Source organism: Eucalyptus grandis, chromosome 3, assembly GCF_016545825.1.
Source record: "Eucalyptus grandis isolate ANBG69807.140 chromosome 3, ASM1654582v1, whole genome shotgun sequence".
In the NCBI taxonomy this organism is placed as follows: domain Eukaryota; kingdom Viridiplantae; phylum Streptophyta; class Magnoliopsida; order Myrtales; family Myrtaceae; genus Eucalyptus; species Eucalyptus grandis.
Genome location: NC_052614.1, coordinates 29,962,353 through 29,978,215, shown reverse-complemented (window position 1 = coordinate 29,978,215; position 15,863 = coordinate 29,962,353). Strand labels below are relative to the sequence as shown.

At 41.8% G+C, this 15,863-nt stretch overlaps 1 protein-coding gene and 1 long non-coding RNA gene across 2 annotated transcripts; one reads left to right on the top strand and one right to left on the bottom strand.

The window, feature by feature from the left end:
- Nucleotides 1-2,668: 2,668 nt before the first annotated feature.
- Nucleotides 2,669-5,757, top strand: LOC120292271. The gene is made up of 2 exons (XR_005550062.1): nt 2,669-3,159; nt 5,568-5,757. It is a non-coding gene; the product is annotated as an uncharacterized LOC120292271 (long non-coding RNA).
- Nucleotides 5,758-6,573: 816 nt separating this feature from the next.
- Nucleotides 6,574-15,011, bottom strand: LOC104430222. The gene is made up of 8 exons (XM_010042982.3): nt 13,747-15,011; nt 13,218-13,261; nt 11,553-12,250; nt 10,749-10,970; nt 10,278-10,660; nt 9,163-9,771; nt 7,948-9,043; nt 6,574-7,721 (listed from the first exon to the last, which is right to left on the bottom strand). Exons 1-8 carry the CDS (start codon nt 14,757-14,759, stop codon nt 6,750-6,752), a joined length of 5,037 nt encoding a protein of 1,678 aa, XP_010041284.2. The 5' UTR covers nt 14,760-15,011; the 3' UTR covers nt 6,574-6,749.
- Between the last annotated feature and the right edge of the window lie 852 nt (nt 15,012-15,863).

Sequence of the window (15,863 nt, the reverse complement as noted above, 5' to 3'; positions counted from 1 at the left end):
TGTATTGAACTAGGCGAAGTGAAACTTGTACCTATTCACTTATCCACCTAATGTACTGACACACAACTAGTATCGATTTAATTTCATTTGAATATAAACCGATATGTTTTATGTGTTCATTATTGAGTCAATATTTTTCTTTCATATGTAAAATGCCACCGTCACTACTATGATTTGAGAATGTTCAAGGTATGGACGACAATTCTCGACATGACATAAGAACACGGCCCAATTTTTATTTCGTTGGGGGTGCTTGTGATTCCTTGTTTTAGGATGTGCAATCAAAATCGGAAAATTGCGAACTTCCTAACAATGTGAAAAGTTATTCCTCCACACTCGACATGCTCTTGAGAAGCTCGTCAAGATTCATGCTTCCCAATGGTTTACCCGACATCCCAGCTGGTTTTGGACCTCATCGAGCGTGAGGCTGTAGAGACGCTAGAGAGAGCCTTGCCTGGACGACGGGTGCGACGCGGTTTCACCACCAATGCCGGCACCAATATTATCCCTGGAGAACCCATATTCGAGGAAAGAGATTGTGAGACCTAACCCCTATGATTCGTGGACATTGCTTGAAATGAATCAGACAACCAATTAATGAACAACCTTTTGAGGATCTGGAAGGGTGTTGATGCAGGAAAGAAAAAAACGATAAAAATTTGGGCGGCAACCCCGGATGGTGGCGATATAAATTCGAGAAACCATCGTGAAATAAGCATCAGATGTCTCTTACAAAACGCTTGCAAGCCCTCCCCATGTCACGCGGCCGCCACCGTGTGATGCAGACAAGGCCTGCAGGTCCTCGCTTTTGAGCAACAAAGGCCGGCGGCGCTCACCGATCCTCGCGAACACCCAACAAGGGTCGTCGGCCCTCACTGACAACTTAAGGAGGCCGGATCTTCCATTCTTTAAAAAAGAAAAAAGGAGATAGCTTTCTTATTTTTTAATTGCTAAACTTTTTCTTTTATGATCTTTTTTATCTTTTATTTTTTGAATATATCAAAATTATTTTCTGATCTGGTACCACATCAGTGCCACCTGTCTTGATAAAGTAATAAAAATGACATATCAGCATTCTCCGTTAATCAAATTAGATGGAGTTAACAGAGGGATTTAATTACACATATTTGACAAGCTTTAGAACTTAGTTGCACTTTTTAAAAGTTTAAGGATTTGATTGCACTTTTACAATAAGTTTTAGGATTTTTGGTGCACTTTTTCCAAAAGACAAAAAAAGACAAGAAAAGAGAACAAAAACATTTATAATATTCCTCAAAACAACGGGATTTTGGGTGGTGTCTTATGTGTCGAATCGTTGGTTGCACCACATAGAATGACTAGTGCTGATTAGACTACTATGTCAACGATTTTTGGTCTAAATTGGCCAAGCGTATTATATTGGAAAATCATCATAAGGTTTAAGACTATATTGACCAAGTTTAAAAGTTTAAAACTGAATTGACATTCCTACAATATATTTAGGACTTTTTGAGTTATTTCCCATTTGTTAATATCAAACTAGCGAAAAATTAATATTAAATTAAAAGGAGCGTGAGATGTTTTGATGCTACAATAAAGACACACCAAATTATATCTTAGAGTGCGATGCTGACCATACTCCGAACATGTTTCCGTCATAAAAATATGTTTTGGAATAGTAATATCTACTAAGTAAAAAAATTGATGTGACATTCCGATTTTCCAATTCTATTTTCAATAAATTGAGACGGGTATTTCGTTGGCACGCATATAGTTCTTTTCCTTGAGTCACTCATGTGGAAACTAGTCTATCGGGTGAAGTCGTTAAGAAATTCTAATGCATCAGACTCGAGAATTTGACCCGAAAGCGATCTTTCGACCGAGCTAATCTGCAAGGGTCATTACGACACAATTAAAAATCAATTAGAGATCGGAGATAGATCGACTCGACAGAGGCATGTGATCAGGTGTGGGTGATTCCACCAGATTGGACAATTCTTGTCGATCGGCACTGGACCAACTTTTCTGTCGATTGGGTACCCTGTGTTCGTATTTGAAACCTTGAGATTATCCCGACAACCGAAGATCGCCAATGTTTCAAAGATGTACATTGTGGCTTGAGATGATCAACCACATGTCAAATGCATGAAAATCCCTAAAGGCTACCCGGTAGGTTGGGCCGCGCTAGTATCGTGCCAAAGTGAAATTAACCGTGAAATTGATATCGAGTTCGAAATTGGAAGTCATGGTGTGTCACAAATCATTTTAGGATCATTGACTCATCTTTGGAAGATTTTTCATGCAATCAGAGTTTTTCAGCAATTAAATCAGAAAATGATTAATTTGACCCGAGAAATTAGTAGGCTCGCCTTTGGTCTTGCTTTCAGGACTAAGTTGGTTCTATGGACAAGTGAAAATGTGAATTGAAGTGTGGTGATATCGGATTAATTTTATGGACTTTAATTTGATTCAATTGGAAGAGAATCGAGTGGAATTGAAGAATTGGTTGTACAAGATTTTATGCCCCGGCGGAAAATGAAATTGGACCTATTGAAGATAGTTGTGGAGGATTTGAATTTTAGTGGAAGATGACATCACCCTATGTCATGGTGGTTGGCCAAATTGAAGAAGAATTTGACAAGTGGAGGGGGGAGATTGAAGCAACTTCTTCTTCAACCTTGGGAAGAGAGAGAGAGAGAAAGAGAAAGGGGAAGGAAGGGAGCGGCTCGTGCGTGACCAGCCAGCCCGCCGGAGCCCCTTCGCCGTTCGCCCGTCGCCGCCAGCTCACCCCCGGAGGTCTCGCCGTTCGTCCGTCGCCGCCCCGCACCGCCCGCACGCCGCTCCGCCGGTCAGCTCGCCTGCTCGTTGCCCTCGTCCGCGCCAGCTCGCGTTCCAGCAGCTCGTCCGAGCTGCTCGGGCCTTCGCCGGAGCTCCCTCCGCCGCCGTCGACCTCCCCTTCAGCCCATCCAAGCCCTCGCCGGTCTCCTTTGCCCATTTCGACCCGAACCAGCCGCCGTTTGGCCCTCCTCCTCCCGTGAACAGCAGCCAAGAAAATGGGTATGGCAGCCCGTGTTTGGCCCATTTTGGCCGCCTTCCCGAGCCCGGATGCTCGGCCCGCCTTGAGGAAAGTCGATCCTCGCGTCGTCCTCGTCGTTTTGGTCCGCTCGGCTCGCTAATCCGGTGAGTTTAGCTCACTAAACCTCGCTTAGCGGTAATTATGCTTAGGGAGGTTTAATTTATGTTAAGTATTATTAGGTTGTTAGTTTAGATTATTTAAGAGTAGATTAGATTAAGGTGGTGTTTTAATTTAAAGTGTGCTTAATTAAGGGTAAGTATGTTTATTTAAAATAAGCCTTGATTTGACATAAATGAATTTACTTTTGATTTATTTAAATGTCCCGAAATTATTAAATAATTTAATAATATATTATTGTTCGAAATTATTAAAATATTATTATTTAATTATTTTCGGAATAAATTTAATTATTTATTAAATTCGAAAAACCCTAAATTCTCATAATTTCGTGCCGTCGTAGCCATTTGCGTAGTCGATTTTGAAATTGATGGTTGGATATTATAAATTGAGTATGGATTGTGAAAAATATGGATATTATTATTTAATTAATTTTCGGAATAAATTTAATTATTTAATAAATTCTGAAAATTATTTTGGAACCTTAGGGCGCGTTTGGTTGTGTTTGTTTTAAAAATTGTTCCAAGAACGTAAATAGAAAAAGTATTTGTTCCGGGAACAATTTTGAACAAAATACGCGTTTGGTAAACTTGTTCCGGGAATAAAAAATAAACGAAACATGTTTGGTAAATTTTGATAATTTTTTATTTCTTTTATTTTTTCTTATTTTTCCTTTTTTTTTTTTTCTTTTTCATTTTTTTCTTCTTTTGGCCGGTCGCCGGCCAAGGCCGAGCTCGCCCGGCGGCGGGCAGGCGCGGCTCGCCGGGCCACCGCCGGGCGAGGCCGAGGCTCGCCGGCCGTTAGGCGAGCTCGGCCTCGCGCGGCTGGGCGAGCTCGAGGCCGGATCTCGGGCGAGATCGAGCTCGCCCGGGCCGGCGCGAGGTCGGCTCGCTTGATCCGGCGAGGCCGAGCTCGCCCGGCGGGCGAGGCCCGGCCTCGCCGGATCTGGGCGAGATCGAGCTCGCCCGGGCCGGCGCGGTCGGCCTCGCCATGGCTGACAGGCGAGCTCGAGCTCGCCCAGTCCCGGGCGAGGCCGACCTCGCCCGGCCGGCGCGAGCCTCGGCCTCGCCGAGCCACCGCCAGTCGGCGTCGCCCGGCGGTGGCTCGGCGAGGCCGAGGCTCGCCGGCCGCCGGGCGAGGTCGGCTCGCCGGGGGCGAGCTCGAGCTCGCCCAGCCATGGCGAGGCCGACCTCGCCCGGCACGGCGAGCCTCGGCCTCGCCGGGGACGGCGAGCGTCGGCCTCGCCGGGGGCCGGCGAGCCTCGCCGTGGCTGGGCGAGGCCGCCGCCCCTCGTCGGCCGGTCGCCGGCCATGGCCGAGGCCGCGACCGGCCAAAAGAAAGAAGAACAAGAAAATAAGAGAAAAAGAAAAAAAAAAAAGTGTTTCTCATTTGTGTTAAACGAGAAACACAAAATTGGTGTTTCTCGTTTCTGTTTTTTTTTGTTCGGGAACAAAGAACAAAAAGGAACAGAAACGCACACAAACGCGTTTTGTTCCTTTTTGTTCCAGGGAACAAAAAAACAGAAATTTCTGTTCGGGAGCAGAAATAGGTGCAACCATGCGGCCCTTATTTTCTCGGAATTTCGTCTTGATCGTTGCTGTGCATTTAGAAATTGAATTTGATGAATGGATGTGGCAAGTTGAGTGTTGATTGTGATAAATATGGATTTTATTCATAAAAATCCAAGTGTCGGGTTTTGATGCAAAAATTGGATTTTAATGATTATATTAAATAGTGGGGTTTGAAAAAGTGATATATTGGCTTTTTGATTCGAAATTAGCGTGTCCCCACGCACGTGAGTAATTTCTGGAATATTTTTAATATGAAGAAAAATGGCCGGGATCACTGTTTTAAGTGGAAGCATTGAGTGAAATATAAAGTGTCATGGGGCCGAGTATGCTTTGGCTGTGTGATAACTAAGAGGAATCGTCCTGAGCTGTTGAGCCGGACTTGCCCCTATATGGGATGCCCACGCGGTGGATGTCGGTCGCGGTAGAGGCTGGGCCGACTGGATCGATGTTCCTTCGGGAATGCCGTCGACGTAGTGACGAAGCCGCGCTCCAAGGGGGGAGGCGATACCTAGCATTAATGTTAGAAGATAGCCGAACTGCGAATAGGCTATGCCCTTGTGTGGCAGTGAATAATAATTGGAATGCGTGCTAAGTGCGATTGTGATTTATATGAAAGTGATGGCGTTCCAATTGTTTGAATTATTATTACTACCTGTGATTGAGTGATTTGAATTGTGCTAACCTGCAGAAAGAACTGAGGCGAGGTAAGTTCTCTGTGTGATGTGGCTACGCCACCCTTGGGCGTATTTTCTTTCTAATAGGGGTTTAGGAAGTGGAACTTGCTGAGACATTGTCTCATCCCGGTTTGGGGATTAAAATTTCAGGTCCTTAGATGGCGGTCGTGGAGGACCCGAAGCCCTAAGTCTGGAAAGGTGGAGACTGAAGTATTAGTGAACGTGTCCTGCTAGTTGGTTTTAGGATAGTTCCCCTTTTGTCGAGCTGGTCTATTTTGTAGACAGTCCAGAATTGTATTTAAACTTATGTGTTTGTAAATGAGTGTTTGGTATTGTGATTGATTGCCTGTTTTCTATTACAAGTTAAATGTCGTCGGGGATTTGTTTCACTTTCGCATGCGTAATAAAATAAATGGGTCGGCGACATATCCCGAGATGTCGCATAATTGATCGACTGCAGTGGGATGTGCGCGCGCTCGGGGTTCGGGGCGTGACAATTGAAATTATGAAAAAATCACCAAAATGCCAATAAATTTAAAATATATGTGGTGTGTTGATGAATTCTTCTGGATACACTGAATAGGTTGATGGGTATTGTCTCGAACAAAATTCATCAAAATTGCCTTATATTTGTCTCAATTAGTCCAAATGCATAACCATTTACCTGACTTTTTAAAACAAGCGAATGTGTGACAATAATTGACAAAATGAAGTCTAAATTTTGATTACAAAATGTTGCTAGGTTCATTAAGGCTAATTCAATATGTATTTAGCTTATTTTTCTTGGTGAAATAACATGCAGGCACATATTTTTCGTTTATAACTTTTTGATATTATAAGTATATTTTCTTTACTGCACTGTATATATAAGGAACAAGTGCTTAGGACTATTGATGTTGTCCCCATCCATAATATAGCAAAAACGCAACCAGAGAGTGTACCTATAATACGAGCCATGTCGTAAGTTCAAGAAGATCAGTGAGTCTTCCACATGGAGACATCAAAATGGTCAATCCACTCGCCAAGCAAACCATTGGCTCGACCTCTCAGGATGTTGTTCGGTTTTATCAAGTGTAATAGCTTTTCAGAAGATGCAATATCAAGTATGCACAATGAGTATTGACATGTTGACGACCTTGATGTTGGTCTATTGCACTCAGTAAAACTCCAATTAATTCATGACGAGAGGATGAGCCCATCATCTCTTGTTTTGTACAAAATTAATAGTTGTATTTGTAGAAAATCTAATTCCACTGAGATTGTAATGACAAGAGGATGACATGATAAACTCGTGTAGATACAATGTGTACATTGTATATCTGTTTATACTCACTATGGAAGGGATGGCAAAAAGAACTGTCTACCTAGCATACAAACGCAAATGCCTATGTTACTCAGTCGCCGACATGTCGAATTTATATGTACTCTATCGGATATTTTGAATTTTGGGACCCATATCCTGTCAAGATGTAACTTTTTGCAATCATGTATTCGCAAAGATCTCAGTTTCTTGAAACTCGAAGTTGGATCAAGCACCTCGTCTAAAGATCTGCATCCTTGTATACACAAGTCTTCCAATGACTCCAAAGTTCCTTGAATCTTCACAAGATTATGACATCGTCGTAGGTAAAGTTGTGTAAGCTTCTTCAAGTTTGATAAGTTGGGCAATCTCTCAAGTAGAGGAAGTTCATCCATCTTTAATATCATCAAATTCTCCAAACCCTCAAAGCTTTTGATTTCAATCAGACCATGACAGTAACGCAAGTGAAGTTCTGTAAGCTTCTTCAAATATGAAAGATCAGGTAATCTCTTCAGTAGCGGAATTTCTGTTAGCTTTAAAGTTTTGAGGTTACCCAAGCCTTCAATGCTTTGCACATCGATTAGATTATGGCAGCGCCCCAGTTGCAGTTTACTGAGCTTCTTCAAGTTTGATAGATCAGGTAATCTCTCCAGTGGCAGAATCTCTATGAGCTTCAAAATTCTGAGACTCACCAAGCCTTCAATGCTTTGAAGATCAGTTAGATTAGGGCAGTGCCCCAAATGCAGAATGACTATGTTCATCATGGAAAAATTGGTGATCTTAACTTCTATGGGAAAATGATGCCACGAAAGGCATCTCAACTTGGAAAGCATACGCGTGTTGTTTTGTAGATTGGCTTGGAAATCATTTGAAGGACAGTTATCCCGGAAAACCCTCACTTCAAGGTATCTTAGATCAGACAACCTCTCAGCTTCTTCGTTTGCAATATAGTATAGCAACTGAGGGTCAAACTTTTGGCAAAGGGCTTCGATTTTTTTGGTTCCCTGCGACAGTAAAACAGAAGGGCAAGTATATTATATTGAACAAGTATAATTGTCATTCCAAACATGAAAAGTAAATCTAAGCATTACTATAACCGAAAACAAGTTTTTACAGTAATCATGAGATGAGAAATACCTTCCCTTAAATATTATTGAGCAAACAATAACAGTGAAAATGCATAAACTTTGTCAGCTCGATGGGGATAAAGTAATTGAAATGCGACTTTACCTCCATTTCCATTGCCACCTCCAAACCTTCCTCATGGTTCCAAAAACGAGTATGCTTTTCTTGTTCCTCATTGCATTCTTGACGAACAATGTCTCTACCGAGGCCTCTTAGCTGATCATGCATCCAAATCTTATTGTCTTCTGTGATTTTTATCAAAGACATTTTCTGAAGGACCTCGAGACCTTCCTCTGGAAAGAGATTGGAATCTTTCCATAAGTGGAGCACCATCCTTCGATCAAATCCAGTGAAAAGACAAGCTATATCAAGAAAGATATGCTTTTGCCAATCATCCAAGGCATCATAACTTGTTTTCAACTTTCTTTTTACTTCATTGAGAGGAACTTGTTTCAACTTCTTCAATATCACATCCCAAACATCTTTGCTTCTGTGTGGAAGTAGTTTACCTATAGCCTCAAGAGCAAGAGGAAGTCCTCCGGTACTTTTGACCACTTTTGTGGAGAAAGCAACATGGTCGTCTGAAGGGTAATCTCTTCCAAAAGCATATTGGCAAAAAAGTTGAAGAGATAGATCGAAGTTCATGCTCATAAGCTCATATGGATAACAAACCTCAGAAACATCAACGATATCCCTATTTCTACTAGTTATGATAATCTTACTTCCTAGACCGAACCATGCAGGTTTCCCTATCAATGCGTCCCAATGAGTCATTTGATCCACATCATCAAGTAGCACCAGAACCTTTTTACCGCATAACCTTTTTTTAATCATCTTAATTCCTTCCTCAACATTGCTAATGTTTGACTCCTTTATTTTTAGGACGTCAGAGATTAGTTGATTCTGCAAACACTCAATGCCCTTTAGCTGTGAGGTTTCTCTGACATTAGAAAGAAAGCACCTGCCCTCAAAACAATGTGATAGCTGGTTGTAAATGATTTTGGCAAGAGTAGTCTTTCCAACGCCCCCCATACCATGGATTCCAACAATTTGAATGTCCTTTGAGTCGCCACATACCATTCTATTGATTTCCTTCACATGATGTTCAATGCCAACCAAGTAGTTAGTCACCGGCAGATAAGAACTTTTCAACTCAGCTAGGACCTTCTGGACAATAAGTTTTACAAGCTCTCCTTCACGTCTTATATTGTGGAAAAAAGAAAGAAAGAAAAGGAATTATGAGTACGAAGAAATAGGTACGTTAAGCATTATATAGAAGCTATGATGAATCTGAAATGTAGAAACCACAAAACCAAGTACCTAGTGGGCATTGAATTAATGTCCCATCCTTTTAGATCGCCAACCTCCTTCAGAGCAGCCTTCCACTTGCTGATAACCTTATTGTCAAATCGCTTTTCGTGCGAAACAAAAGCATCTCCATAAGACCCAGTTTGATGACGAACCTCAGAGGGTGTAATATCGTAAAAAATGGGCATGATCTTTTGTCTTCTTGATTTCCTACACTTTACCATTTGTACCAACTCATTAAGACACCATTTACTAAAAGCATAGCCCTTGGAAAATATGGGAATTGAAATTTTTGAATGGTTGATTGCTTTGAGTAACTCAGGAGCAATCTCGTCTCCAATTCTCAGTTCGTCATCATCTCTATATGTGTGGATTCCAGCAGCTAATAAGCTTGTATAGAGGAAATCTGTAATGCCCGAGCGAGTATCAGGTCCTCTAAAACTCAAGAAAACATCATAATCAAATCCAGATGACGTGGAGGTTGATGATATGATGCCATTGAGCTGGCAAGATTTTTCTTCTTGTGGCATTGTTATTTCAGGGATTTGTGCTGAATTATGGACAAGTTCCTCAGGGGCTTCTGCACTGTCACTGCTAACAGCTGACGAGGATGCACATTCCCTACCAGAAGTTACCTCAAAGTTAGTTGCTGTTACAGCTGCTATTCCTTCTTTCCAACTGTGAAATTTAATGCTCTTAGCTGTTTTTTCATGGAACATCATGCCAGAAAGGCCATAAAAGAATTGTGGTCATAGTTGGAAAATAGGCAATATGATACATACCTACAGCCAATTGTTACAGAAACTGGATTACAGATAGCATTAGCAGGACTTGATTGTTCAGGAAGAGAATGTTATCAAATCCTATTGCAGAGTTGCACTAGGTATAAAAAATGTTTCCCAAGTTTGTTGACTTTACTTGACAATAATTAGTAAGAACTTTTGAAAAAATTTTGTGAACTGATGCCATGAAATATGCTCCAATAATATAGTCAAGAAGCTCTGCAGGCATAGGCCATGGCCCATAGTTGCTCAATTCATTTGCTAATTCCCAAATGAGTTTGCAACCAAAATTTAAAAATGCACACTATAGATTGGCAGATAAGCTAAACTCAAAGTTTGTTTTACCGGAGGGAACATCTTGAGATTTCCACAGAAGAGACCAGCTGCTGTTTGGGGGACTGCAGGGGTTCAATATTCTTTTCAGTAAGCATTGCACTGAAGCTTACAGGAGATCCATCTGGAGATAGTGAAGAGGAGGCAGAGTCTGAACTTGAAAGAGATCCATCAAGAGCTGAATACACTGGCGCTTCTAACTGGGAAGGAAGCGTTGGCCATTCTCGAACTTCATTATCTTCGTGAATTATCTTAGCATCTTGAGAAAGAAGCACACCATAAACTGCTTTGTCTTCAACCTGCAGTTCTTGGGCTTCAATCTCTCTTTGCTCCTCATCATAAGATGAATCAACAGAAACTAGGGAAGCAGCAGGATTCATTTCCGAGAAAGTAATCTAATCAAACACGGATAAGCAAAGATGAATTATTTTAAAGCAAAATAAAGTCAAACTAAAGATGCTTAGTATAACAATAAAGGAATACCTCTGCACTAAATGCCGTGGAATACTGATTCTGGCGATCCCATGTGACATCCATTTGATCAAGCCCTAGCATCAGATTATTTTCTAATAGGTATGCTGTATTAAACATGACACGGAACAACGTTTCTCCATGTTCAAGACCAGCCCTTACTCTCATACACTCGAGCACAACATCGCCTTGAACGGGGCAATGGATGTCCACTTTAACCAGTTTGTGGTCTGCCTGCAATGACATATATGAACAGCATGATTACGGGCATGAGAGTAGCATTAAATCTTTACGTGTGTCGGTGCATCAGTGAACCCCCACATGCAAATGAATTGATGGATGAGGCAGGTGGAACATAACCCGATCAGAGTGAATCTTATACTTCCAAGGTTTCATGCAACGGGATTGGGAGAAAAAGAAAAATACAAATTGACAACTTGTCCTTCTGACAAGACCACAAACACCACAAAAGCACATATGCAGGTTTATGGAGTAGCATCTTATCTCTCTGATACTCATGATGATCCAAGAAAACTTACCCAATTGACTCTGTACCTGGGTTAGACGCATAGAATCATTTTTCCAACGTTAAATTATCAACAATTCACATAGGTAGTCGTCAGTTCCACCATTTTCTGTTTAGAAAATATCACAGTAACAAAACTAGCATAGTTTGACAAACTCCTGAGATGAAAACTTATTCTGTAAGGATCCACCAAACAATTGAGAGAAAGCAGAGTCTTCTCTGACAAACATATGAAATGATGCAAATTTAGGGAGAAGAAGCTTTTGGAACCAGAAATAAATTAAATCCACCTGCTTGTACTGCTTGATATCTTTGCCCCTTTCGGGCGCTGAGAACAGGACTGTGGGAGTTTTATCTGTAAGGTTATGGGGGTCCCGACCAGATATGTTAAACATAAGATGGCATCCCACTTCGGCATCCAGACAAGGAATGAACCTCAGTATCACACTATCTAAAGTAAGAGACTTATATCGTAGGCACCCCTCTGAGTGCACGTTTGATGTGGCTATATAGTGGAGGTATCTCAGCTGTGAGGGCAATGGATTCAAAGGAGAAATTAGACGCAAGAGATCGGAAGGAGCTTTGTTGTAAATCAAGTGGAGTGTTTCCTCTTCACCATTGGACTCCTTCCTATATAACAGAAGAGCAGCCAACATGAACGCCAGAACTGGCCATCCACCTCTTTCACAATGCACCAACAGCATGTTTTTATGCTCATCAAGTGATAACCAGCCATCAGCAGCTCTGAGGAAGTGATGGATAATCTCCATGGCAAGAATGGGGCAATCACCATGATGAATCGGGTAGTTCATGACAGGCATATCAGACAACAGTTCAGGTATTTGGCTTTGGCTCTCTTGCTCACCAAAATTGAACACCATGAAAGAAGCATCGGGAAAATGTTGTTGCACCTCACCCACCACACCTCCAATCAAATTTCGATGATCCTCGTCCTTCAACCCATCCACTGTGAGACAGCAATCAAATACTGCATCCACATACAGCAGATCATTGAATGTGTAACAATTGTGTATATAGATAGATTATCTTATAGGAGAAATCTGTCAACAGGAGAATTTTTTTCTTTTCCAGAGAAGAACTTGTGAGGCTATCAAATGCATCAAATTTTTTACTCCCATGGAGACAACAATAATGAATCGTCAGGTAAAATTGAATGCAAATGTAAGACCTGCAAAATCATGTTAGCATGACCCAGCTATTCAAAAGTTACGTAATGGACAAACCAAAAGACAAATTCATGAAGAGAGTGACTAGAAAAGGCCATTCACATAGAGGTGCAGTAAGGTTCATACTTTTTCTGAGAGCTGACCAATCAAATAAAGAACACAATTCCCTGAGTATTAATCACTGCCTGGTGCATTAGTTTCTGCTCAGTTATGCTAGAAGTGGACTCACAATTGGTAAACAAAGTTAATCAAAAGCCACTGCAAGGGCACATGAAACAATTTATTATGTTAGGTAATGCTTATGCAAGATTGCTTGTTAACCACCGTCAATGAATTCAGCAAAGTAGACCTTCAGTCGGATATTATTCTGCTTCTGCAGGAAACAGATTTTTTCTTATCCCAGACTATGAAATCCATCCTTGATTTCATGGTCCTAGAGCCTAATTTCGTAATGAAAAAAAAAAAAAAAAAACTAATGCTTCTGCAAAATTACTACGGCACAGTATGCCGTTAATGCTTGAGCAGAAGCATACCAGTATCCTAAAGTATTTCTTGCCAAACGAAAGAGGCTTCCTGTTAATTCTCCTACTGTCGAAGTACCTTTGTCCCAAGAGAAGTTAAATCATAGAATAGAAAAGTAGAGGCCATTAATCCAGCTCGATGAATTCAGAGCACTAGAGCAAAAGAAAGTAGGTAGAATACGGTACCCTGCCAATGTTGCACTTTCAAATTACCAAAGACCAACATGGAACATTTTTAAAAACTTACCATAAACTCTTTCAGAAACTTCCAGAACCCCATCCACTGGTTTCCTGCGAAAAGTGTCTGCTGGGTAAGGCCATCGTTCAATTAAATTAAATCTCTTCAAGTTGAGCTTCTCGAAGAGCTAGAGTAACACCCACCTCGTGAAGGGAAAACCAGAAGTCATCCCAGTTCGATTGAGACATATTTTTAGGGAACGTCACACATATCTTTGGGCTAGGGGAAGCTCATTTTGAGCATAGCCTTCTCTTATTGCATGAAAGATTATTAGTAGCTAGTTAACCTTACTAGTTCTTCCTACTATACAAGTAATCAATGGCCCTGAAACTCCTTAATATTCTTAATTCCATCAATGATGCGAAACTTGTTTCTCTCCCTGCTTCCCCACTCCTCTTCTTTCAATTGACATTGACTTCGTCAGTAATTAACTTGTCTACAGGGAACATTGTAAATGAAAATTGATTTCACGTTGCTAAAGGTGGCCGTGATGAAGTTAGGCGACTAAATATTTTTGGAAGTCTCTAAATCAACTCACCGAGTATGCATATCCTTGTTGACTTTGCTGAATTGGTAGAGCTGCGAGTCCCTGTCTACCTGTGCACTGGGAATAAACCAAGAAGACATATCCTTGGTCCCTTTGATGACCTTGTCGGGCTGTGAGTCCCCATCTCGCTGTCCCCCGAGCTTACACAATTCCTCGATCCTCCTCCGTACTTCTCTCATCGGAGTCCGGGGGCCGTCACATGAATTAACTGCATCCGATGCACAATCGATCGCCAACTTCAACAGCTTCTCGTCCAAGTCGTGGTACCTCCGACCGAAAACTTCAGCGACCCCCATCTCGAGAAAAACGGAGTGGACCGACGTAAGAAAGTCTGCTTGACCATTGTAAAAAGTTTCGGAGTGCGGCATCACTTCCAGGAGCTCCAGTAGCAACACCCCGAAGCAATGCACATCCGCACTTTTTTTATTGGCCCCACCCACCTGGGCTTGGTTGGCCCCACGGCCCCTGGCTCTAGTTGGGAAGAGGCTGAGGCCATAATCAGAGACCCGGGCCTCGTAGGACGGCGTGAGAAGGACCTTGGACGACTTGAAGTGCCCATGGTAGCTATTTTGGGCGTGCAGGTGCTCGACTGCCCGGGCAGCCCCGAGGGCAATCGAAAGCCTGACTTCCCAACTCAGGGGAGTCTCTCTGTTTTGCAATTGGTATGACAAGCTTCCCAGGGGCATGTAATCGTACAAGAGGAACTTCTGGTCTTTACTGTAGAAGTAACCCCTCAGAGGGAGCAGGTTCTCGTGGTCCATGGCTCCGATAGTTTCGACCTCGTCCCGGAAATCCTTGGCCGACGAGACCACATCCTCGAGCTTCTTCACAACCACCGTGGTGATCCCGTCCTCCAGTTCAGCCTTGTAAGTCCTCTCGAGCCATGCTTTCCCTAAATTCTGCTTACTGGCCCTATTAACGTCCGCCAAATTGAACCTCTTCGCGGGGTTCCCCAACAACACTAGCTCGTTCCTGGTGCCGATCCTTCGCCACAGGTCGTCCATCGGCGTCACTTCTTATCCAATGGATACAAACTGCAAAGCACACGTTTGGTTAGGCTCTGGCTTCACCACTCAAGCACAACGGCCCTCTTCATTCTTCTCCCCCTCTCATTGGGATGCTTCTTCTTGTCATTTGCTCATCCCATTTTTCTCCGTTTATTGCCAGTTTGTCAACGGCACGGTGCTACCTCAAGTCCACGTCCATTACTTGGGCACGAAGATTGAGGAGAATGTAAAAACAAAGATTTAGGACGTTGTTTGTTCCAACTTCAATTTGGATTTGTTTTGTGATTTAGAGTATGTGATTTTCTTTTTGCCGAAAGGAGAAGTCATTTTCCCTAATCTAAACTTCTATTTTCAGTACATGAAAAACAGTTTTCGTATATCGATTAGTTTTTGTCATTTAAATACTAGAAAGTCGAAAAACAATTTTCCTCAAACAGTTTTCTCTCAAACAAACAAACCTTTAAAATTATTTGTGCAATTATATGGTCCCATGCTCACTTGCCCTTGAAAATTGGCTTAGCCGGTTTCTTATTTGAATGATTAGAAAACTTACTTCATCCACAATAAATCTATTGGCATGGGTATATATACCAAGTTACTTGAATATATCCGAGATTTATTAATTTTATTTGTAAATAAAACATTAATAATCAAATTAATCTTAATATTTCTCTATAGTAAGGAAATTGTGTAGAACATCCAAACAACTATATTTAGGCATTCCACTAATACTGTATATAAGCCAATTGATATAACTCTAATTTTACGTAATCAATCATCAGAAACAGATGAAAACTCAACCCATCTGAAAGCTTAGGGAAGTTGGCGCACTGCATTGTCTTGGAACTAAAACAATACCCAATAAGAGATTGAATCAACTTGCAATCGCTATCTAATTCTGTCTTCGTATTTTTGGCCGCATGGCGTGAACATGTTATACACACAAATGTAACTTAGATTGCAGGCAGTATCTTATGCCACACTTATAACAATGGAGACCATCGGAGTGTTTTGGACGCTGACAGCAAACTTTAGGAGTCCTCCACACGGTTTCTTTTCCACTTTCCCACCTTACATTCCCATTGGTCTCATATGGCTTCT